At 41.5% G+C, this 25,588-nt stretch overlaps 1 protein-coding gene across 1 annotated transcript; it reads left to right on the forward strand.

Annotated features, from left to right (window-relative positions):
* The first annotated feature begins 9,691 nt into the window (after nucleotides 1-9,691).
* On the forward strand, nucleotides 9,692-24,064 carry LOC124277401 (galactose-3-O-sulfotransferase 2-like). Its single transcript, XM_046713085.1, has 3 exons — nucleotides 9,692-9,861; nucleotides 22,009-22,104; nucleotides 22,600-24,064. Exons 2-3 carry the CDS (start codon nucleotides 22,067-22,069, stop codon nucleotides 24,002-24,004), a joined length of 1,443 nt encoding a protein of 480 aa, XP_046569041.1. The 5' UTR covers nucleotides 9,692-9,861; nucleotides 22,009-22,066; the 3' UTR covers nucleotides 24,005-24,064.
* Nucleotides 24,065-25,588: the final 1,524 nt, after the last annotated feature.

The raw sequence follows: 25,588 nt of genomic DNA on the forward strand, positions 1-25,588 counted from the left end.
TTCGTGTCTGACGCATTGCATTCGTGTGGGGAATAATAATAATGATTTGGCATGACATTTGGACTCAACAAATGTAACACTCTTCATTTTAAACGTTGGTAGGTAATTAATGATGGATCGGTCAAGTTACAAGGAGGAGGAGTTATTGAGCATCTTGTGGAAGATCAGGCCTACACCTATCTTGGAATGTAAGTTCGAGACAAGCTCCAGAATGCCAAGATTCAAGACAAACTTCAGTATAAAACTGGAGCTCAGAGCTAAATGCTCGAAATAAGTTCAAAGCCACCAATACCTTTGCTGTGCCAGCCTTTTAGCATTCATTTAGAGTAGTTGATTGGACAAAACAAGATATCCAGAGTCTTGACCGCCTGACCAGAAGGATCATGTTGTCTGATAACAGACATTCCTCTCTTAATCGTATACATATGCCAATCAATTCTGGAGGTCGGGGTTTGATTAATGTGGAGGTTCTTCATGATAGAGTTTTATTGTGTACACATATTTACTTATCGGATGATCCTCTGGTGATGCATGTGAATGCTCATGATGAAAGCAAGGAATTCCACAGCTATTTTAGGCGTGCCAATCCGAAATTTGAAGTTGACTTTGTTGATGGCAATGTGCTACTGGACGGTACAGTGATGGGCGTAAACCAGGTGAAGTAATTCGCCAAGTCTGCCCGGAGTCGGTCATTTGTGGAGAAACTTAGAAACCACTGCAGTGTGTGTGGGAAAGAACAGTAATCCAACCGACTCCTTCGCCTGCATGAAATCGGCTGGTCTTAAATGTGAAACTGAGGACTTTGCTGCCAAGGACCAGTCACCTCCCACTCGCAATTGCCAAATTGTGATTCTTAGACAAAATATCAATATGAAATGTCAACTTTGCAATGAATTTACAAAGACTGTCCATCACCTTGTGAGTGGATGCCTTTCAATGGCACAAACAGCGTATCTTAAGACATGGTGGCATGGCTCGTTGCTTTTACTACCGTCTTCGCCATGCCTGTGGCTTTGACTCCATGGTCCATCCATGGTACGACCCTAAGCATGTCCAGGGCGTCATGGAAAATGACACTTTTAGACTTCTTTTGTATAGGCCTATATACAGCCTCAGAAGAAACCCGATCTAGTCCACTTTGACAGGGTCAATGAATATATTTCTGTTATTGAATTTTCTGCGACTGGTCAGATTCAGGAAAATCATGCTAAATATGCGGACCTCGCCATTGAAATGACTCGCTCGCATCCCAAGTACGCTGTCGTCAGATTCCCCATTGTTCTCGGTGCCCTTGGTTTGATACCTCCTGATCTCTTGGCGCACATCAGGAGAGTGCCCGGGTTCTCCACCGGGAGCACATTCCTTCTGACACTGCAGAATGCAGAAGGCTGCAGTGTTGGGGAGCCTTCATATTCTCTGGAAAGTTCTTGGTGGGTTCAACTAGGCAGTGTTTCCTGGGAAAAGTCCCATTCGCTCTCTGGGCAGCGTGTACAAGGGCCCTGGGCTGATGATGAGCCTTACCATCCTGAATGTGCCAGGATCACCCGAACTCTCACCGCTGCATACTATTTTAATCTTCTTTGAGAGGCATTTTAGAAGTTGTAAAGATGAAGGAAATCCAAGTTCAATGGATGGTCAACTTGCACTCATTGCAATGAAGAAGTTGACTATCCGTAGAACTTGTTTTTTCTTTATTGTCAATCTGTAAAACAAAACAATAGTCCATTTATCATGCTCATTTCCCCACGCATAGAGCATGCTCGAACCGTCCAAACAATCTGATTATTATTACCCCGGATAATCCAAGCTGCCTTGAGGCGCTAGTCACATGACCTAACCACTGGGTACCCATTTTCTGCTGCTGGGTGAACAGTAACCATGTTAAACAAACTCACTTGCCTAAGGTGAAACCACATGTATCACGCGTGCTTCGTTGTGGGACAGGACTGAAGTCCAAGAAACTCTCAGCAGAAAGTAGAAAATACAGCGGCCGTCCAGCAAAGAAATGCACAGATTTTGATGAAATGATTCTATTCCTAGACGTTTTAGAAAAGGTTTAAAAAGGTTAATAAAATGACGGTATGGAAACCTAAAATACCGAATTTTTGGATTGCATTACGGTACACTGAACCGAAGGCAAATACCGCGGTATACCGTTTCACCCATACCATACTCACTCACCCCTAGTTCCCTCCAACATTAAACCGACACTTATAACTTAAATGGAGCTCCAAAGGGGCGTACATTACCCCACTCACTCGCTTCCATGAATCTATACATGTTTCAGGGCGGGATTCTGTACGGATATGAAAAGACGGCAAATGACCTCAGCACTGGCAGTAGTCCGGCGGTTCCTCCCGTAAGTAATGGCGGATGACGACTTCGCTACATAGGAGAATACACAGCATCAAAGCAAACAGCTAGCTAAGATCAGTTGTAACAAGAATTCTGTTTTGCCGAAGATGGATTATGATCGCCTCAATTCAAATAGCAGTCCTTATAAAATTGTTACTTGGCAATGGCCTGGCAATCCCTTTTTCTGATTCTTACTATCTGATATGTATTGTTTCTTGAAAACCCAGTATCTTGTCACAATATTTAAGAAAACAATGTTTCGGATTTTCACTTTCTTTGTTTGTTCCACGTCGCACTCAGCAATATTCCAGCTATGTTTCAGAATTGATCTTCAGTAACCCATGCTTGTCATAAGAGGCGACAAACGGGATTGGGTGGTCAGGCTCGCTGACTTGGTTCACAGGGGCGTGTCACGCTTAGAAACAGCGTTTGAAAGACATATAGCTATATAGACCCTACCCTAGTACTATATAGTACAAGGATAGGGTCGTACTATATATAGTACTAGGATAGGGTCTATATACCTATATGTCTTTCTAACGCTGTTTCTAAGCGTGACACGCCCCTGTGACTTGGCTGACACATGTCATCGGTTCCCAATTGCGTAGACCGATGCCCATGCTGTTGATCACTTGATTGTCTTGTCCAGACTGGATATTTACAGACCGCCTCCACATAGCTGGAATATTGCTGAGTGCGGCGTTAAACAACAAAACAAACGACATATCATTTGTTCATACTGGAATATTACCGTCTGCTTAATTTCAGAGTGGTTCTCTCCTCAATAGTTTTTTCGACCGCTCTGTGTTACTGGTGGGCCACCCCCGTGTATCCGGTGGGACAGATTGTCATAAAGTACGACAACACGGACTATCTGAGGCCACGAGCACCTCACGTGAACAGGACTTCACACACAGAACGTGACAGACGTACACGACCACAAAATGGCTCTGATCTACACAAGCCAAGGATAACACTCTCCCTGGGACGTAACCCCGAGGCTACTTGAAGGGAACACGTTGGCATGGAAACGATGTGAACCCCACCGGACATCACTTCACTTCAATTTTGAAGTTCCAGGTTTAAGTGATTGCACAGGTGGCTCAGTGGTGCAGGGACGGACTTCGCCGTAAAGAGTTGCGCCCCTTAGGCCTACCAGAAACCTGTTATCTTGGACTCGAACACCAGGTTCATTCTGATTGTGTCTCTGGGTTTGTCAAGGACACCCGGTGCTCGCGATGTTCATCAAAGAGGTAAAGCTCCAGAATCGTTAAGGACAATTCAGGTGCTAAACCGTCTTAATGGCCCACCCACCAAAATCCAAGATGGAGGCAATCACTTCGTCATTACAGGTAAAACGCACCTGCGCAGGTATGAATTGAGTTTAGGGAAGACAAAAAGATGATAAGGTGAGAGATGAAAGCTACAACCTGCAGTAAAACCACTGTCACTTGTTCGGTTGGGTCCCATCCGGGATTCGAACCCTCACACTCAGAGTCAGGCACCTAACTGCCAGCACACAGCGATCTAACCCACTCAGCCATCGCAGCTTCTACGTGGTTAGATCGATGACTTTGTGCGCTGGCGACTAGGCGATAGACTCTGAGAGTGAGGGTTCGAATCCCGGATGGGAATCAGTCTATCAAAAGTACTAGAATCTGTACTTTACTGAGAAAGCCTAATCCCAAATATAGCATATGTTACATTTGACCTCTCTCAAAATGGCATTGTGTATTCATATATGCTAGCCACATAAAGAAACTGTGCATTGTCAAAATATTATCCCAGTTGATAAGTACGATAACAATGTCAAAGGTACATATAAACTTTAATGGAGGGATCATGAGACCTTAACAAGTCGGGAGAATTTCAATTGAAAAGTCAATCACAATGACGTCACGAGTCCACAAGCGGGACAGGGGTCAAACGACCATGTCACAAGCTCAATAACGGGTATGTCCACCATCGGCATTGAGAACAGCAGTGCATCGACGACGCATAGAGCCTATCAAACGTGCAAGGAAGGCTTGTGGGATGTCAAGCCAGATTCTCTCAAGTTCTGTTGCAAGGTCAAGGACGTTATCTGGCAGATGAGGAAGACGGCGTAGACGTCGATCCATCTCGTCCCAAACATGCTCTATCGGGGAGAGATCCGGTGAATTTGCAGACCAAGGCAGAAAGTCAACGTTGTGGTGTTGCAAGAAATCCATAGCAACCCTTGCCGTATGAGGGCGGGCATTGTCCTGTTGGAATGTTAACCCAGGGCCATGACGTTGCAGGTCATGGACAAGATACAATACAGTCAGCTCTCTCGGAATGGTGTATGTGTGATGGCTTGCCACAGGTCGAAGAATCTGATCCCTGTAGCCCACACCAGTTAAGTTGCCCTGAACAATCACCAAAGGAGTTCTTTGGCGTGCTGTTATTCCACCCCAAATCATCACGGAACCACCACCACCAAAGCGATTCCTCTCCAAGACACAGGCCTGTGCATAACGTTCTCCCACGCGTCTATAGGCACGTTGACGTCCATCACTATGGGAAATGTTAAACCTGGACTCATCTGTAAAAACAACATTTCTCCACCAAAACAAGGGTCTGCGGACATGATTTCGGCACCACATTAGGCGAGCTTGTCGATGACGTTGTGTCAGGATAGGCCGTATGGCGGGACGTCGTGGTCTGATCCCGTGATGACGTAAACGATGTCGAACTGTGTTGGGGTGGATCCGGCGAAGTCCTGGGAAGGTTCGGGCAGTCATCACTGCAGTCTGAAACCTGTGGCGAAGATGGGTCACCCTTATCCATCTGTCCTGTCTTGGCGTTGTTACACGTGGACGTCCAGAACGTGGCCGATTGATGACGTCATTTGTGTTCTGGTAGCGTCTCACCAGTGCAAAAATGGTGTTCCGGTGGCAGTGGAAATGTGCAGCCACTTGTCGTTGAGACATTCCCCCACGGACCATCCCAATGGCCTCATGACGTTGTGCAGACGTGAGCCTTGGCATGCTATGCGTTTCAATAGCCGTTTAATTTTTTGAACGATCGCAAAGGCAGGGGTTGAGCTTTCCAAAGTAACAGTATTGTGTGGCATTCATTTGCTCTGTTTCTCTTTCCCGGAATGCACGTGCAACAACGTATTGCACGTCTCAAGGACGAACCCACTGACGTCACGGAACGTGGCACGTGCATGCATGTTGGATCCATGTCACTAATCTCTGAAATTCTTATGTGTCTACACAGGTTTGATAAATTTAAATTTTAAATTTGTGTATGCACAGTTTCTTTATGTGCCTAGTATATTTTGGCTGTTTATGTTTTGATTTATGATCAGCATTGTAATAAAACTACTTTAAATATTACTTTCCAAGGAACGGTTTTCCTAATGCAACCGGAGATCCACAATCACTGCTGCTGTCATATGTAATTGTAGAGGCTTGGATACAACAGAGTGTTTGAAGTGTAATCAAAGATTCCCATTTGGGGAATCGAACCCGGGTCTTTAGCGTGACGAGCGGACGCTTTAACCACTAAGCTACCCCATCGCCCAAGATTTGCATGTTAAATGAATTGTCATGATCTGGGTTTGTTTGTTATCATATTGAATGTGTATTTCAGGGTGTAAAAATACAACTATAAGCACACTTATTGATTACCAAGCATGGGCGGATCCAGGATTCTTGAAAGGGGTGTGTGTGTGTGTGTGTTTTCAGGGGTTCGAACCCCCTGAACCCCCATTGGCTCCGCCAACTCAAATTAAAATCTTCAATGTGGCGTTAAGTCATTTTCAAAGAGGGGGGGAAGAAGAGACTCGCCTCGCCCCCCCCCCCCTTCTCTCTCTCTCTCTCTCTCTCTCTCTCTTCTCTGGATCCGCCAATGCCAAGTCTTCAATAAACTGAATCACACCCGGAGCTGTGTTGTCATCTTTCTCAAGAGGTACACATAAAGCTGCTACACACATATTACTCACTTTGAAAAAATAAATCAAAGAACATTCGTAACATCTTGTATTGTAGGCCCTATTATCTTACCTGTGCTGGGAAGATGGGGTAGTTAAGCAATATTAAAACAAATCACGGCGGGGGACACCAGAAATGTACACACGTTGTACACATGGGGAGAATCGAACCCGGACCTTCATCGTGACGAGCGAACGCTTTAACCACTAGACTACCCCACCGCACCTAATGTTGTACCGTGACATGTGACAAGGGCAGAGCTTGATCACTTCACCTCCAGCAACGCGGTACGGGTTAGTCAGCAGAACGTTCGAATCTGGATGGTTGCAGTTCCACATTTGGAGTGTCTGTCTGGCCCAGTCCGAGTCACCTTGTAATGAAGAGAGGGATTGAGACGATGTATACCTCCGTGAGTACAGAACCTAGAGTTGCGTTAATCACGGTATGAATGAGCCTACCAGTGCATGAATGTGATGTGGATAGTTAGGCGTCACGGTCGTCCGACCACTCACTCGTTCTCCTAGAGGCCTAGTATACACAGGCCCTCGTGTCCTTGCTACCGTCACGAAATGCTTCACAGTCCAATACAAGGTCGGGGGGCATCTAAAAAAAATATAAAACATTTAATCGGTAATCTTCGCAAAGACACGAGGGCCTGTGCTTGGATACGGCAAGGTATAATGTCAGGACGTCTCAGGTGCGCGACACCCCCAAACACACACACACACACACACACACACACACACACACACCCCCCCTTGTCCTGAAAGTTTATTACATGACCATTGACACTCATGAAAACGGGTGAAAATGAACTGTGTCCGCCCCTGAATACGTCTAATGGCAATGGATTCGCTCCAACAATTTTCAATGGACAATGACACAAACTCTGACACTACAAATTGTCGTTGACCTAAGAGGCTATTGTTATGAGCACCGAGTTAAAGAAACTTCAGCAGTCACGACACGAAAGAATACTATTTCAGATATTTATGCATGCTGGTAAATGAAGGCATAATCCGAGGTCCGTACGTCAAAAGTTGTCCACGATGTGGAACAAAATATCGGATATGAAAATACTTGATTTTGTCTCATCACGCAGAAGGCGGTGGGGTAGCCTAGTGGTTAAAGCGTCCGCTCGTCACGCTAAAGACCCGGGTTCGATTCCCCAAATGGGTACAATGTGTGAAGCCCATTTCTGGTGACCCCGCCGTGATGTTGCTGGAATATTGCTAAAAGCGGCGTAAAACCAAACTCATACACTCACTAACATGCAAATCAAAGTATGTATAACACATATAGTATTCCCAGAAATGCTTGAGAAAGTTGTTTCGGCAAATATCTAATGCATGTATATAAATCATAGAAGTTTTACTTAAATGGATATGTTGAGATATGATTCTCTAACAGTCTACTAGAAAGTGTCTTTTCAGTACTTTGTGAGACCTCCTTGTCCTGCAATACACGACTGAATGCGCCAAGGTACACTACCGATCAAAGTTTGTATGAAATCGTGTGACAGCGTATCCCAATATTCGACCACTTCTTTCTCCATATCCGCAATATTACTAGGTCTATTTTTTGGTTTATTCTGTCCTTCACTTGTCCCCACACATTCTCAACAGGGTTAAGATCTGGGCTGTGGCTGGGCCATTCTGACGTCTCCCGGCGTGATATTTTTGTAATATTGCTAAAAGCAGCGTAAAACCATACTCAATCCCTCACTCTCTCATCATGCAGACCTTAGGGCACACCTTGCTTGTAGCACTCACTACACACAAAATACTCTACATTTGCTCATATTGAAGGAGAAAATTGTCTTTCTTTAGGTACGTACTGCAGATTGTCCCATTTGCATGCAATTTTAAACAAATATTAAAAAACTGTGAAAAATGGGGTTTGGAATTGTTTTTTTTGGTGAAATATTACATAATTTCACCTCATGAAAATTCGGGATAGAATTGATCTTCAGCAACCCAATCTTGTAAGAGACGGCTAACGGTATAGGGTGGTCAGGCTCGCTGACTTAGTTGGTGCATGACATCGTATGCTACCTGCGTAAATCGATGCTCATAATGTCAATCACTGGATTGTCTGGTCCAGACTCGATTATTCGTAGACGGCCTTCATACAGCTGGACAAATTGCTGAGAGCGGTGTTAAACAAACGGTAGATAATTTTAACGGGTTGACAGATGGCTATCTCGGGTACATTTTCAGACATTTTTTTCGGTTCTCAGGAACATTCACATCTGCTTCCACGGACCAGGGTTTAAGTTTTTTTCACTTAAAAAATCTCATTTTCCGATTCTCGTATCTGGTGTTTCCGTATCAACCAGTATCTTTTTGTATTTACTTGTATGTGGTGTAATAGTGGAAATTTGCTATGTCTGTATTTCGACTGGAGTAACTATGACTCTCTTAAGGTAGCCAAATGCCTCGTCATCTAATTATGAATGGATTAACGAGATTCCCACTGTCCCTATATTTTCCTGCATCGCTAGATCAAATGATACATTGAAGGATATTATTATAAGTGCTGATCTTATTTCTACAATAACGATAAATAAAACGATAGCAACTGATACAGACATGTGTTCTCTCGATTCTTTTTTTATTTCCGAATACCGAACTAAATCTTATCTCTGAGACTGAACTAAGAAGTGAACCATCTTTAGGTTTCAGTTGGGAGACCCGTGAAGATCCGGGTTAGAATTGATCTTCAGTAACCTATGCTTGTCATAAGAGGCGACTAACAGGTTCGGGTGGTCAGGCTCGTTGACTTGGTTGACACATGACATCGTATCCCAATTGAATAGATCGAAGCTCATGCTGTTGATAACTGGATTGTCTGGTCCAGACTCGATTATTTACAGACCGCCGCCATATAGCTGGAATACTGCAGGGTGCGGCGTAAAACTAAACTCACTACAGTTTGGATTTTGTTAATCGACTTTTCACGGATTATTAATGTTTCAATTTAATTTAACCGAAAAATGGAAGGATAATATAAATAGAATATTTCATGTGTCTAATGAAATGTGATGTATCTGCCATCAAGTGACAAGGAAATCTGACATCTTTTCACGTCACGAGATGACAGATATTTCACAATAGGTGTAGCGATCTGTAAGTAAATCCGACAAATTGGAAGGATAATATAAACATAATATTTCATGTGTCTAATGAAATCTGATGTATCTGCCATCGAGTGACGTGGAAATCTTTCATCTTTTCAGATATTTAACAATAGGTGTAGCGATCTGTAAGTGAATCGTACGCAAATCCGGTCACTGGAAGGATTCCCTCTTTATTATGTCTATTTCAAAACCGTAAAAGCAAGCTTTTTGTTCCGTGAATTGCCTTCGTTGTTGCAACTGGATTCGGTTCAATGAACGTGGGTCAACAATTTTGTGGGTACCTGTATCCTGATGATAGGATCATTTCAGCCGCGTCCTTGACAGGGTTGTTATGTGGGGAGAGAACAAGTGAGGGCGACATTGCGTGCTTCCCATGTCACAAAGTCCTGACAAAATGTTACAGTAAAGGTAAGTCCACACCCCATAACTTCTTTGAGTGGAATTTAGAAGTTGGTGTGATGAGCAACGAGGAGAGAGTTCTCTGCATAAACAGCTTCTTTAATATTAATATGTAACGTTCGGTACAGCTATTAACGCTTGGTTGATAACGGTGTTAGTAGCTGCACCGAAACGTCGCTCATATTAATATTAAAGAAGTTGTATATCCATATAACTCTCCTCGTTCTCCATGCCCCATATCTGTAGCTTCAAGTGACTTGACTTTGTGGGAGTTCGGTGGATCACTAACCTTCGTAACAAGACCGGAGCTTGTATATTCGTTAATGTTATTTATGGAGGTGGGTCCAGTGTTTTATTTTGAATCCTTTATTTCAGTGATGTAGTCATATCAGATGGGTTTATTAGATAAGAAACAATCACGGGTTAGTGAGGAATTTGTGTTCGGTTCTCTCGGTAGTATCCCCGTGATATCCCTGGTTTGTCTGGTCTAAATTACTGTCGTTTTAAACATATTTTATTGCCCAAAAGACAAATGGGATTGGGCACAAGTGCACCACTTATTCTCCTTGTCGTATATCCTCGTGTTATTAGTCTTCGGGCGCTTAAAACATCCCTAGTTTTCTCGATTATCGCATAAACAATTACAAAACATTAGGACACCAACGTTGTCAATATGTGTACACGGTCTGTTTAAAGCACACTTGGCAATGTGATATACAAAATATTACACAGGTTATGATCAAATCTGTTAACAGATATACTTTGACAGCACGTACCATATTTACTATAATTGGCGAGCATTGTTTTCAGGCTTTATTATGGTCAGACCTTAGGCCATCATGGATGGGATTATTTGCTTTGTAAACGGGATCAGTCACCTACTTTTAAACAAAAAACGGAATGATGAGAGGCCAAGTTAATTTCTTAAAAATTGAGTTTTATATTCAGCACATTTTATGGGAAATACGGTAACCTTGCCCCCCATTGGTAAACATGCTACCTATATAAACCGCAGGCGGTGTCGGGTATCGTTTTCTTTCATACATTTGTCATAAGCGGGGAGTACGGGAGGTCACGAGCTGAATGGGTGAATGGGCATTCCCGAGGCTTGTATGGGCTTTCACCGGTCAATCATTGAGATTCGAAACATATAGTGACGCCACTAACTTATCAAAGACAGCTTAAACACAAGCCAGTATTGACAATGGCCGTGTGAAGTAAACAGCATGAGTAAATACTGCCGTAAGAAAACAAAATTTAACCCAACGGTGCCCACCCTGCCCCGATATAAAGCATCGTAAAACCGGGTAAACCAGAATCATCAGATAACCTGAGAAGAACGTTATCCTCTTGAATTACATGCGTCACAGGGAAAAAGGCAGGCGGAGTAGGACATGAACAATAGCGGTTTGTACACATGATGTAACCTATGATAATTTTAAAAGCACAGGTTTGTAAGTACAGGACGTAAATAATACAATTTTTGCAATATTAGGGTATTTACAGAAATATTCAGATGCTAACGTCTAACGGTATCCACTTCCTGTGAGAAAGCGCTACTTGTCTCCAACATAAAGGTTATAAAATGAACATAACCTTCCTTCCTTACTGACTGACTGACTGAGTTTGGTTTTACGCCGCTTTTAGCAATATTCCAGCAACATCACGGCGGGGGACACCAGAAATGGGCTTCACACATTGTACCCGGGTCTTCGGCGTGACGAGCCAACGCTTTAACCATTAGGCTACCTCACACACACACACACACACACACACACCACACACACACACACACACACACACACACACACACACACACACACACACACACACACACACACACACACACACACTAGCCCACATGAGCTCCTTTTCAGTTTAAATGTGTTTATTTCTTACTATCAAAATTATATGTATTCAGAGGCTAAGCGTTAGTCTAGGGTACAATGTGTGAAGCACATTTCTGGTGACCCATGCCGTGACATTGCTTAAAGCAAACCTAACCTCACTCACTCACTTTTTCCTTATTGAAGGTGTACCATTTCGACGGAGAGTCTATGGTTACAGTTTCTAATTCGAGTTAGCCAGATTCGTAAACTAATCAGATATGCTTCCACGCATATGGCATCTAAAAATATCTTGTAGAAATGTACCCGTGAAGATCCGGGTTAGAATTGTTCTTTGGTAACACATGCTTCTTGTAAGAGGCGACTAACAGGATCGGGTGGTCAGGCTAGCTGACTGGGTTGACACATGTCATCGTATCCCGAACGTAGATTGATGCTCATGCTGTTGATCATTGGATTGTCTGATCCAGACTCGATTATTTACAGACCGCAGCCATATAGCTGGAATATTGCTGAGTGCGGCGTTAAACAACAACCTAACCAAACCTTGTACAAATGACACTTAGTAACTCTCCATCTTTGTAGAAATCGATTATCAAAACCATACTAACGTCAGTCTTTGAGAACTTGATCCCCGGGAACGTATAAGATTAACAAACGTGATTCAAGCAAGTAGTTTCTAAAATATTAAGTATTTTTGTAATAAGAGAAAGATTATTGCCTGGATGAGTACACTGTAATTTAAAAACGTTAAGCAACCGATAATATTTGACAGTTTACATTCAGATAAAAGATAAAAGTTTTATAAAATACTAAGGGGGATATCATACATCATAACGTCTGACTTTTTAGATAAATTAACAGAAATTCAAATGAATACGTTCTAACACAATAGCAGTTTCATTTCCCCACACTTCAGCGCCATGTAATAAATTAGGTTGCACTAGATTTTACGCATAAAGTTCAAGTTGACAAAAGACACCAAATACGACTCAAGACGTTGGAATTGGTCTGGAAGACTTTAATGGCTTTACAAAACGATCAGTACTAGAAATTTTGAACACTAAGAGAAGCTAATTGTTTTAGGGAGTACTTTGAACCATAAATGTACAACCTTCTTTAAAGGCACGGTTAGCGAAAAGTACCTTAGTATTATCAGTATTAATCTTAACCTTCTTCTGTTTATGATGTTGTTCAAATACTTTCAAACTTCATTACAGAGTTTGTACTGATTCGAAATTAAGTACAGTTTCATCACCATAAAGGACGACCAGTAATTTAGTTAACTTAAGACAGAGTTATCAGCATGATCGGTACCAATAATATTGTTATTTTACAAAACAATTGCGAGATTAATCAAATAAAGAGCAAAAAACAGTGGGGATAAATGTTTACCTTGTTGAACCCCAATGTTTAAATGACTTAATGTTTGCGCATGTTGTTAATAACATGAACATATTTACCCCTAACGTTCTGCAATGATCCGCAGTGCTAATCAGTATCAAATGCATTGGTAAAATCAATAAAAACACAGTATAGCTTCTTTGGTTAAGATACAATCAACCAGTGCTTAAAGATATAAATATTGTCAATAGCCAAGAGTCAAGTCAAAGTTTATTCTCATGAGTCATGACATAGAGTAAACCAATATACATATAAAAAAACAATGAAACACATATATATTATATTAACGGAGAGTACGCAGGCACCGTTTCGCAAAAAGAGCAAGTTTAACAAGTATTGGTTTGTATGTGATAGACATAAGTGCAATATATTTATCAACAGTGGGATGTTTACAATAATATGCAGAGAGATATTTGTTTCGTAATTCGTTTAGCACATTGCATTCTAACATAAAGTGAAATTCATCCCCAATTTTACTCTAACATGATGTACACAATCTATTTTCTTTATCAATTTTATGCCATCTACTTTCGACGGGGAGTCTATGGTTACAGGTTCTAAGTTTTGTGGTATAAATACGTAAATCTAGAGGAAGTTGCAACAAATAAGTTTCAATATAAAGACTATCCTTAAACATATTGTAGTATAGGCCTTTCGATGATGTAAGTAAATCAGTAGAACACGGATATAACGAACTCCAAGGGACCAAGAAATTTAGTTCGCTATATCCGTTGTTCGTTATTCACATTTGACCGCCATCTTGGATTGTAGAGATGTAGAGACATGTATATGCTGAGGCTACAAATCTTTATTCTTGTACATGTACATTGACATAACACTTAGTGTTCGGTGGAAGGAAGACCAGTTTGACGTGTGTCAGGTGTTTCACAACAGGATGGGCAGGACAATTGTCTACAAACATCAGGATCTTACGTTTTTGTCTCGTCATACTCTTTTCCAGGTTTTTTATCCACTCTGTGAATAATTCACCAGTCATCCAGGCCTTGGCATTTGATCTGTACGTTACTGGCAAACTGCGTACATTTTTGAAGCATCTAAGCTTTGCTGACTTCCCTGTGACTAACAACTTAAGTGTTTCACTCCCGGACATGTTTGCCGCTTGATGTATACCGCTAAGTGGGCGAGCTGACACTGAGCTGACACTGAGTGAGTTCGCTAATCACGTCGTTAATTTGGTCTTGGGGGTAGTAAATCAGTTCGCTATAGCCGTTAATTCGCTACTCACGAGTTCGTTATTCGCGTATAATTTTAATGATATTATAAAGGACTATTGACGGGACTTTTAAATTTGTTCGCTATATCCGTTTGTACGCTATATCCGTGTTCGCTATATCCATGTTTTACAGTAATCTTGACCCATTCCTGATAAACACACCGCCCATTTATATTGCAAGCGGGGTATTTTTTCTTTCAATCATGATACTGGTGTTATCTCAGCCATACAGCGACGAGACCAAGTCTGCATTCGTACACATCATACAAGTACAGAGTTTAAATTATTGTTTTTTCTTTTGAAAAAACATACTTATTCATTACATTATTATTTACAAACAGAAAGTGTCATAGCACCAAATTCAAAAACAAGTAATGCGTCATTCCAATTACTTAGTTACAATTTATGATACAGATCAATCTATCTCAAGTAGTTTATAATGAGATGCTCCATGACGCGACAATGCCCAAGGTAAACGCATAACACTTATTACCCCTTTTGACCTCAACGGGAAGCGAGGTGAGGTGAAATTGGGTTTTACGTCGTGCTTGAGAATATTTCGCTCATATGGCGACGTGCATGCGTGTGTATGTGTATGTGCGGCTGCTTGTACTAGGCCAGACTTAATGGTCTAGAAGCCAGACCCCCAAAATGGTGAAAATGTGGTGCAGTTCTGGCGACCAAACGGGATGTGTTTTTTCACAATCAGGAATGATTTAGCTTTGATTTAAAGCCGGTTGTCATCAACTACCGTGCGTGACTACCGTGCAGGGGTCCTTTTGAGGTGCAATATGTCATGTCAGTTATGGCAATATTTTAACCGATAACTGGATGGTTTAATTTAATAACTCTGTTTTGGTTTGACCGATTTTCATCAAAATAGTAGTTTTGGAATGCACTGATCATGATTGAACATTGTGGACAATAATATTACATGTATGTTCATCGCAAAAATATTTTGGTAAGGTCAAAGGTCAGTTTTAATAGAAAGGGCATGTGATGAGAAAATGTGAGTTGAACTTTACAAATCAAAGGTAATTGTTTCCAAAATTACGTTTCTCTAATTCAGCTATATCATTTGAAGATCATATATACCATTGGTTTGCACTGTATGCATGAAAAAACCATTACAAGGAAACAAAAGTTGGTACTTTGTATTGAGATCAGCAAAATATTATATAATGTCTGTTCAACAGTAACAGCTCCATGCTTTACATAGTCAACGATACCATGTATGTCGATGATACTGTTGGACTATCTCCATGCTTTACATTGACATGTTAGCCTATGACAACAATGTCAAGATCACGGGAACATGTTTCAAGTCCACATACACATGCTGAAGTACACAACAGGTTCAACCTCTTTGACACCTTCCTGTACATTGACTTTTACATGCACAGTTATGAAGTTGAAGAAGGTCCACGGAAACCATTTAGTCTTAACTTATTTGCAACTTTATCAATTTTACAAATTTAAGGTATTTTTACCAAAATTATGTTTTTATAATTCAGCTATATCATTTGAAGATCATACATATCTTTGGTTGGCACTGCATGCATGAAACACAACAATTCAACTGATGTCAGAAGGAGATATGTTTTGATAAGTGTCAGTATTGTTTATATATGTGTCACTTCACGCTCCAGCTGCAATGACATGCTGTGAAACCCTTAAAGTTGATGGATACTAATACATGTATGACATCTTAATGAAAGGTTTACAAGTGACATTATGGTGTTCCATTGTTTCTGTTTACAATGTGAAATATTACGACTTTGGTTTTATTTATTTATTTTACACCGGCAAAAGATATGACACACTGATCAGAAAGGCGTTATGGTATCTTACCACCAAATATACACACCCGCCATATACCTCTGAAATACACAGTATTCCCAATACATTCCTTTTGATTGTAATATAGGTGATGTAATTTCCGACTCTTTTCTAAGTTTACTTTGGTTCGAAATATGAATATTTCCTTAGGTGGGAAAACATTTGTAAATTTGCAAGTTTTCAAATGTTTGCATGGCTTAAAACCTTGTGCATCATTCCGGATATCAAGGGTATGTATTTGAACACATTGTATATGCTCATGTTACCAGTACTAAAACAAAATGGTCACAGAAAATCTGGGTTCACATTGTGTTATTCACATTGAGGTTTGATAGTTGGCTAGGCTATGCAATATGTTGTTACTCTCTCCTGGTTTATTGGGTGGTCACTGACAACAACATTACAGTTTGCAACATGTTTCGCATCCATGCATTATACAGCGCTGTTCTTGATTCATGATTCATGCATTCAATCAAAAACAAAACATCTGTAAAAATACTTGTGATCGGAACCTGCTTAAAACTGTATTGCTCACAGGTACTTTCACACAGTGTTGTTTTACTTTTCGAAGTTCTTTTAGGTAAGGGGCGGTGGGGTAGCCTAGTGGTTAAAGCGTTGGCTCGTCACGCCGAAGACCCGGGTTCGAATCCCCACATGGGTACAATGTGTGAAGCCCATTTCTGGTGTCCCCCGCCGTGATGTTGCTGGAATATTGCTAAAAGCGGCGTAAAACCAAACTCAGTCAGTCAGTCTTTTAGGTAAGCTTATTTTCAAATGTATTGATTTAGTATTTCAAGCAACGCTGCAGGTTATCTGGAGGTCTGGACGTATCAACGCATTAACGCCATGAACATATACCACCCATCTTTCCTCTATTTCCACTACCCCATGGATAATTGAAGATCGCACAAGCAATCGTACATACAATGTACTTGGATGAACCTTTCCATATTCCATAAAATATCAAGCAAATATTCATTATCATAAATACACAACGTTTCTCGGCTACTAAGAAGCAGCCTAGGAACGTTGTGTTGGAAATAATAAAGAAGTTGTAAATCCATTCCATACGTTGTTATGTTACCTTCCAACTTCTAAATGCCCATCAAGCATCTACATGTTGATCAGTTTACAGTGCAAACATTATGAAAATTTACCCATGAATAAATATAGTGATTAGGATGTAGTTGTGTGGTATTTCACCAATAAGCACACACACACACACACACACACACGCACGCACGCACGCACACACACACACACACACACACACTGACGTAACCAGGAAAAAACGGGAGCTTATGGTACAAACAAAAAGTAAGTCTCTTCATTCGCTACTCACTGTGTTAGTGAGAAAATAATCAATTGATCCTGCTTAGGTGGATTTCATCTTGAATAGCCCCAGCCCATACAAATGCAACAAAGATAATAATAAACAAACGCATGCACAAAACCCAATGCCATAAAAAGGCTACACAGCGTGCAAGTTTAATATTGGATCTAACAACAGTTGTTTAATGTGGGAGAAATTCAGAAACATAGATATGGTCTTGAAGAAACAATAAGCATATCCGGAGCATGTTTGGGTCCATAATTACAGGATCCTGGCACGTTATACCAAGTCGAAGCCTCTGAAAATAGGAAATTTTGATAGCAATATATAACTCCGTATATACTGAATTAGCCCCAGTGAGTTCGGAGATTCAGAACTAGACTGGCTTCAATTTGGACTATTGCATTACAGAAGGGGTTGGGCCGAAAGTTTGGAGTATGAGACAGACTACTGGCATGTGTAAGGTCCCAGCGATACAGAGCGAATGTGGTTCTTACAAGGAGGGAAACGCATTTAAAAACCTTAATCCTAGTAATATTAGTATTCGTATTTCGGAAACTAAATATATAGATCTGGGCAAGCAGGAGATGTCCTTCATTTGAAACACACTCTGCTGATCACAGCTGGTGGCTTCGTTATATCTGTTGGAACAATGCAGTTGACTACAGCTGACTTGGTAATGTTCATCTAGGTGAGGTCTGTCAATATGTTAGAGCTGACGTTGTACTGTCGACGTGCATCAGCTGATGAAGATAGTGATTCACGTGAGCCAATTCCATGATGCGATAACTAATGTCAGTTCATTCACTCCCTGCTTGAAGGACAACGTAGTCATGCGACATATGGAAATCGGGAAAGGAACGACAGTTGGCCTTTTAGTATCCATCTAGACGAGGTCACTTAATACTGTCAATATGTATAGACGATTCAAGGTTTTCCGCGCAAAATATAATTCTAAAGCGTCTGTCAACGTATATACCAACTTCTGTGCGTGTACGGAATAGCTGATATTAATTAAATGCAGCTTGACAATTGGCTCTCTGAGGTACGACTTATGCAGAGACCAGAAAAGATATTGGCGACATACATTCTGTTGTCAGTAATAGCATTTGGAATGATCTACAATAGATATCATGAGACTGACTATGCATTTATTCATTAACCATTCTGGAAGGTTCACAAATATGTTAATTGGGTCCAAATTGATCTTCAGCAACCCATGTTGTAAGAGCGAACTAATGTGATCGGGTGATCGTTCTCACTTACTTGTTTTATGCTTGCCATCGTATCCCACTTGTGAAGATCGATGCTCATAGTGTCATGACCATGCTGTGTAACTGTTTTGTGTATATCATTACATATTACTAAAACCGAGGTATGCATATTTTTATGAACGTGACAGTAGAAGCAAGATGTTTATATGAATATTGTCTAGGAATTTCTTTTTGAGTTGTCCACAAAACTAGGCACTTAATGTTTTGTATTAAAAGCAGTACGGTTCTTTCGTAATAGATCTTCATCAAATATTCCTCTGTTCCTCTGTGATAAGGTTGCAAATAAGTTAAGACCAAATCGTTTCCGTGGACCTTCTTCAACATATCTGGGCATGTAAACGCCAATGTACAGGAAGGTGTAGCTGCAAGAGGTTGAACCTGTTGTGTGCTTCGGCATGTGGATGTGGACATGAAACATGTTCCCGTGATCTTGACAATGTTGACATTGACTAACATGTCAACTGGGAATACACTATGACTATTAAGAACAATAAATACGAATTGATATAAAGGTAATGTTGCTTGTGTTATGATGACATGACTGTGTGTATATTTGGTGGTAAGATACCATAACGCCTTTCTGATGAGTGTGTCATATCTTTTACAATGTATCAATGATTGCCGGTGTAACATAAAGAAAGAAAACCAAAGTCGTAATATTTCACATTGTAAACAGAAACAATGGAACACCATAATGTCAATTGTAAACCTTCCATTAGTATGTCATATTATTATCCATCAGCTTTAAGGGTTTCACGGCATGTCAGCGCAATACTGACACTTATCAAAACATATCTCCTTCTGACATCAGCTGAATTGTTGTTTCTGCTAGAATGTCAATAAACGCAAATTTGTATGATAGTTCAACAGTATCTTCGACATATTTAGTATTGTTGATACTTTGTAAAGCATGGAGCTGAAATTGTCTTATGTTTTGCTGATCTCAATACAAAGTACCAACCTTTATTTCCTTGTAATGGTTTTTCATGAATACAGTGCCAACCAAAGGTATATATGATCTTCCAATGATATAGCTGAATCAGAAACACAAGTCACATAATTTTGGAAAAATTACCTTTAATTTGTAAAGTTCAACTCACATTTTCTCATCAAATGCCCTTCTATTAAAACTGACCTTTGACCTTACCAAAATATTTTTGCGATGAACATACATTTAATATTATTGTCCACAATTTTACATCATGGTCTGAGCATTCCAAAACTACTATTTTGATGAAAATCGGTCAAACCAAACCAGAGTTATTAAATTAAACCATCCAGTTATCGGTTAAAATATTGCCATAACTGACGAGACATGTTGCACCTTAAAAGGGCCCCTACACGGTAGTCACGCACGGTAGCTGATGACAACCGGCTTTAAATCAAAGCCAAATCATTCCTGATTGTGAAAAATCACATTCCATTCGGTCGCCAGAACTGCACCACATTTTCACCATTTGGGGGTCTGGCTTCTAGACCATAAGCTGGATTTATAGTGCTAGCCCACTGATATACCATGCCGCAGTGAAGCATGAATACCCCACTCAGACACATTATACTGACTCCGAGCCGACCAGTCCTTGTACCCACTAATGCCGAGCGCCAGGCAGGGACCAACAAGCACCATATTTTAACGTTAACGGGAAGCGAACAAGTAATAACAATTGTATTGATATTTGATAATAAATGGATGGCACAGATACAGTATCTTAAGCGACATGGCGGCCTGGCTCCATCTTTTGACGCCCGTCCTCGCCATTCTTGTGGCTTTGACTCCGAGGTCCATCCATGGTACCAGCCAGCATATATAGAGGGCGTCATGGAAAATGATAATTACCAAATTCTTTGGAACAGGCTTATATACAGCCTAGCCAACAAACCTGATCTTGTCTTTTTGGATAAAACCAATGAAATTATTGATATCATTTAATTTTCTGTCCCTTCTGACTGCAATGTGATTGACAAGAATCATGAAATCATGACAAATAAGCGAATGAAATGTCATACTCGCATCCCAGGTATCAAGTTGTCCGATTCCCCAGCGTTCTCGGTGCCTGTGGTTTGGTACCTCCTGATATCTTGACGCCGACTAGGAGACTGCCCGGGTTCTCCACCGTGAGCACAACCCTTCTGACACTCTGGGTAATGCAGAAGGCTGCAGTGTTGGCGAGTGTATATATTTTGGTGGGGCAGTACAGTAGTTATTTTAAAGCGTTCACTCGTCGCGTCGAAGACCCGGGTTCGATTCTCCACATGGGTACAATGTGTGACGCCCAATTCTGGTGTCCCCCGCCGTGATATTGCTGGAATATTGCTAAAAGCTCTGACTTTCAGCGCTGTCATTGTTTAAACCGGCTGTTTGTTGTGACCCCCAACATAACTCGGACAGTTACTGACTCGCAGTTGTCGCCGACTAATGAAGGGTCTTGTTATAAGCAGGTGGCAGAGTCACAACCTATTTATAAAGAACCCCCTTTGAAAACAGCGCCGTCAACGAAGTCAGTCAATCATGCAACCCTTGCGCCCCCAGATCTTTCGGTCAAATCACCAACTCTTTTTATCAAACACTAAATGGCCTGGCGAGCCTCGTGTGCAAAATACACTTTATGTCGGAAAGCGCACGTTAAATCTCCAAATCATCATCGAGGGCAGCAGAGAGGCACATGAGGGCATTGAACACTGACCGGGACAAGACCAGCGGAGCAGTCCAGAAGAGCAGCCTGAGTGAGTGAGTGAGTTGGGTTTTACGCCGCTTTTAGCAATATTTGAGCAATATCACGCCGGGGGAAGTTCACCAGAAATGGGCTTCACACATTGTACCCATGTGGGGAATCGAACCCATGCTTTGGCGTGACGAGCGAACGCTTTAACCATTAGGCTACCCCACCAGAGCAGCCTGAGAAGGCCAGCACTGGCGATATATAACATCCGACTAGGCCAACACACCTAGACGAGCGCCGATCATATCTGGTTAACTCCTGAAACAGCCCTAGCCTCTCTGTCTCTACTACGCCCTTTTTGGTCACTGTTAGCAAGAGCTTAGTGTAGTACTACTTAAACACTTTGCTGAAAACCTAGCTAGTTTCTATTGTTGAGCTACATATATCCTGAAGTGTACAGTGCCGCAGTTTAAAGCGAAGTAAATGTAAATCCTGTAACAAATTCTGCAAGAACTAGAATGCAGTATTGTCATGATCTAAACGATCATCGTTTGTTTGCTTTCAGCGATCTTTGATCACTCCGTGCAGTTGTTGCCCGAAGGAGAAGGCTACCCGACATCCCTATGGCATTCCCTGTATACAGAACAAGACGTTTGTTCTAGTAAGTATAACACCCCCTGGCACTCTTCAAACAACACGATTAATTATAGCGTACAAAGAAGGGATGTTTTTATTCTCGCAGTACACCTATGTGAGGCAGCGCGAACAGCTTACACAGAGTAGAAGGGCAGTAGAAGGGCTGGATTGGTTGGTCAGTGTTCATCCCTCCTTGTCCCTGGCTTGCCTTTCTACTGGTCTGTCCGCGCTCTTCCCGCTGTCTACCGACTCTCCAGCTGTCCCTCTGCTTCCCCTTACCTGCCTGCTTTTAAAGGCAGATGAACGACATACAATCTGTTTAGGTCGGCAATAAGTGCACATAATCTTGGACTATTTTTATTGCAGAATATGGCTTTCAACGACGTTCTCTGACTCGCAATTATATATATGTGTATAAGTATGTATGCATGTTTGTGTGAAAGAATGAATGAACTTGTAGCCGATCCATAGTTTATAATTTTCAACTATGTTTTTGAAATGTTTGAAATCTCCGTTACAGCCTTATTGTTACCGCTGCTACGGTGCTGTACGTACTGATTATGATGGAGGCGCCTCGTCACAGTAACAACAGAAACTGGCTTTATGCGAAAAGACGTTTCGTCCACAAAGGTTCTAATATACCGGGGACGGGGCCAATGTCACCGCTTGACGCGACAACACACGAGAAGCACATGCTACAAGACAATCACATCTCTGGCCATCAGTTCAACGGGGAACAAACTGAAGACGGTAAAGAACGGTCATATGCACCACCTAGAGAAACCCATTCTCGGTATTCTAACACTACATGTTCCCCAAGACATAACATCGCTTTCTTGAAGGTGCACAAATCCGGAAGCACTACGGTGTCAAACATCCTCCAGAGGTACGCCGTTAGGAACGATCTCAACTTGGTCCTGCCCGACAAACTGGTCGGAGAAAGCGGTTTCAACATTCTTGGTTACGGGCCTTTATTCTCGGCGGATATGGTGATCCCCGTACCGGAAGGACAGACGTTCAATATTCTGTGCAACCATATGGTGTACAACAGGCCAGTTATGGACCAGTTCATGCCCGCTAACACGTTCTACGTTGCCATAGTGAGGAGTCTGGAAGAGCGGTTTATGTCTGCGATGAATTATTTTGGCCAGGTGGGTTTCATCATGGAAGAAAAGAAGGGGGTTCGTGGGTTTACACTTAAGGACGTAATGCCCCACTTCTTCATCAATCAAACAGTTCGTGGGATAAACAAGGAATCTTTAATAAACAGCATTGCGTATGACTTTGGGTTTGCCACGTACCGCGACAACGAAGAATACTTTCAGAGCTACCTTAAGAACATAGATAAGGAGTTTGACTTTGTCATGATCATGGAATATTTCGACGAGTCCCTCGTGTTGCTAAGGCGACGTCTGTGCTGGGGTCTTCGCGACATCCTCTATATCAAACGTAACACCTATGAACATAATTCTCTTCCTCTAACAGAGGAAGACAGGCATAAACTGTACGAATCACAAAAACGAGATCACAGGATATACCAACATTTCTACCGCAAATTCTGGCGTGGAATTCTAGCTGAGGGACACGACATATTTGATGAAGTTGCCAACTTTAAACTTGTGCAAAAGCAAGTTTTTGACTTTTGTAGGGGAGATAGAATACAGCGAAAGGTTTTGAACATTCCCTCATCGAAGTGGAACGATGAGTTTAGGCTGACAAGGTCGGAGTGTCGGCAGATGCAGATGTCAGAGCTGATGCTGGTTGAGAAGGTGATGGATAGGGCCAGACAGAGGCTGAGGAGGGATGGGACGGAAAAACAATGGCTGAAATATGTTGAGAACTTTTGGCAAAGAAACAAAATGCGCATACGAAACTTTGAAACCAGTGACGAAATGTTTTATCTGAGTAAAACAAATGCCATATGATACATGTTTGTTTTATATTTTTACACACGTTGTACTCTTCATTAAAATGTATATCTTTGTCTATACATATCCTCACATTGAGAACTGGACATGGTATAGTTCACGGCTTCCTGTAAATAATTAATTCGCAGCACGGCAAGCCAGTTGTTGATAGTTTGATAAACAAGCCTTTCTGTCAGATACATTTGGATTGTCAACCAGTGGTTCACGCACTTAAACCACAAAATTATCATTTTCTTGGTTCTTAAAAGTACCAAAGACCTGCCCTATTAGTGTAGATCATTAATCAGTGATCAGATAAGTGAGGAGACGAATGGGTCTCCACAATCTGATTATAAGTGGTCACTTTATTCCATAATTAAACTATATTATTGATTTAAAAAGGAGCCGCTTGTTACCATATCTCTACGGAACCATGGTTACAGAATCCATTTACATTATGGCAAGAGCAAGCTTACTTGTCATTATCACGTGATTGATGTCTTCCACCCAAAACATCCGTGTTTGGCCCCTCCGCTTGATGAGCGAGCGCTTTAACCACTGGGCTACCTATCTAAAACCTTAAAGTATGATTTGGGTTATTGTCAAAGGAAAGATTAACAGTTAGTGCTAGAAGCCATTTTAAAGCATTATTAATTACCACCTCTTTTCAGCATCACATGATTGATGTCTTCCACCAAAAACATCCGTGTTTGGCCTTCCGTTTGATGAGCGAACGCTTTAACCACTGTGGTACCCATTCGTAGCCTAAAGTATGACTTGGATTATTGTCAATGTAAAGAGTAACAATTCGTGCAAGAAGCAATTTTAAAGCATTATTAATTACCACTTTGAGACAAGCGAGGATTTACGCTGCTTATATTGCGGCAAGGGGCAGTAGAAATTGTCTTCACACATTGTACTCATGTGGTGAATCGAACCTGGGTCTTTGGCATGAGTAAACACTTGAACCACTGGGCTACCTCGACTAGCTACAACTGGAAACATGAAGTGGTATTCACACTGTGGAGTCATGTTAGTTAAACTACCCCTGCTTCAAATGTAAACTCTCTGACTGACTGACTGAGTTTGGTTTTACACCACTTTTAGCAATATTCCAGCAACATCACAGGGTGTGTGTGTGGAGGAGACACCAGAAATGGGCTTCACACATTGTACGCATGTGGGGATTCGAACCAGGTTTTCGGTGTGACGAGCCAACGCTTTAACCACTAGGCTACCCCACCGCCCCTTTTAAACTCTCTGAAGAATTGCTACAGGAAATGCATTCTGCTTGTGTTCACTTAAAGAAAGGTAGTCTATGTAATGACTTCTTTACAGGTTTATACATATATGCGTACACATAATATATCATGTTAGAGTCAGTTAAGTTATCTGTATATCATGGCGTTTTGGGTTGATGTCGGGTGACAACCCCATCACTGAGTGGAGTATTTCTGTCATGTTAACACTCTGAGTGAGTGAGTGAGTGAGAGTTTAGTTTGGCACTGCTTTCAGCAGTCTTCCAGAAATGGGCTTCACACATTGTACCCATGTGGTTAATCAAAAGTGGGTCTTGACGAGCGAACGCTTTAACCACTAGAC

Source organism: Haliotis rubra, unplaced genomic scaffold (assembly GCF_003918875.1).
Source record: "Haliotis rubra isolate DU_JTF1 unplaced genomic scaffold, ASM391887v1 Scf221, whole genome shotgun sequence".
Classification (NCBI taxonomy): domain Eukaryota; kingdom Metazoa; phylum Mollusca; class Gastropoda; order Lepetellida; family Haliotidae; genus Haliotis; species Haliotis rubra.

What these genes read in the sequence shown, in the direction of transcription:
- LOC124277401 (XM_046713085.1), top strand. Translation starts at nt 22,067, where the DNA reads ATGGCATTCCCTGTATACAGAACAAGACGTTTGTTCTA. An exon ending in AGAACAAGACGTTTGTTCTA is followed by an intron (nt 22,105 to 22,599) that starts GTAAGTATAACA and finishes TCTCCGTTACAG; the next exon opens with CCTTATTGTTACCGCTGCTA.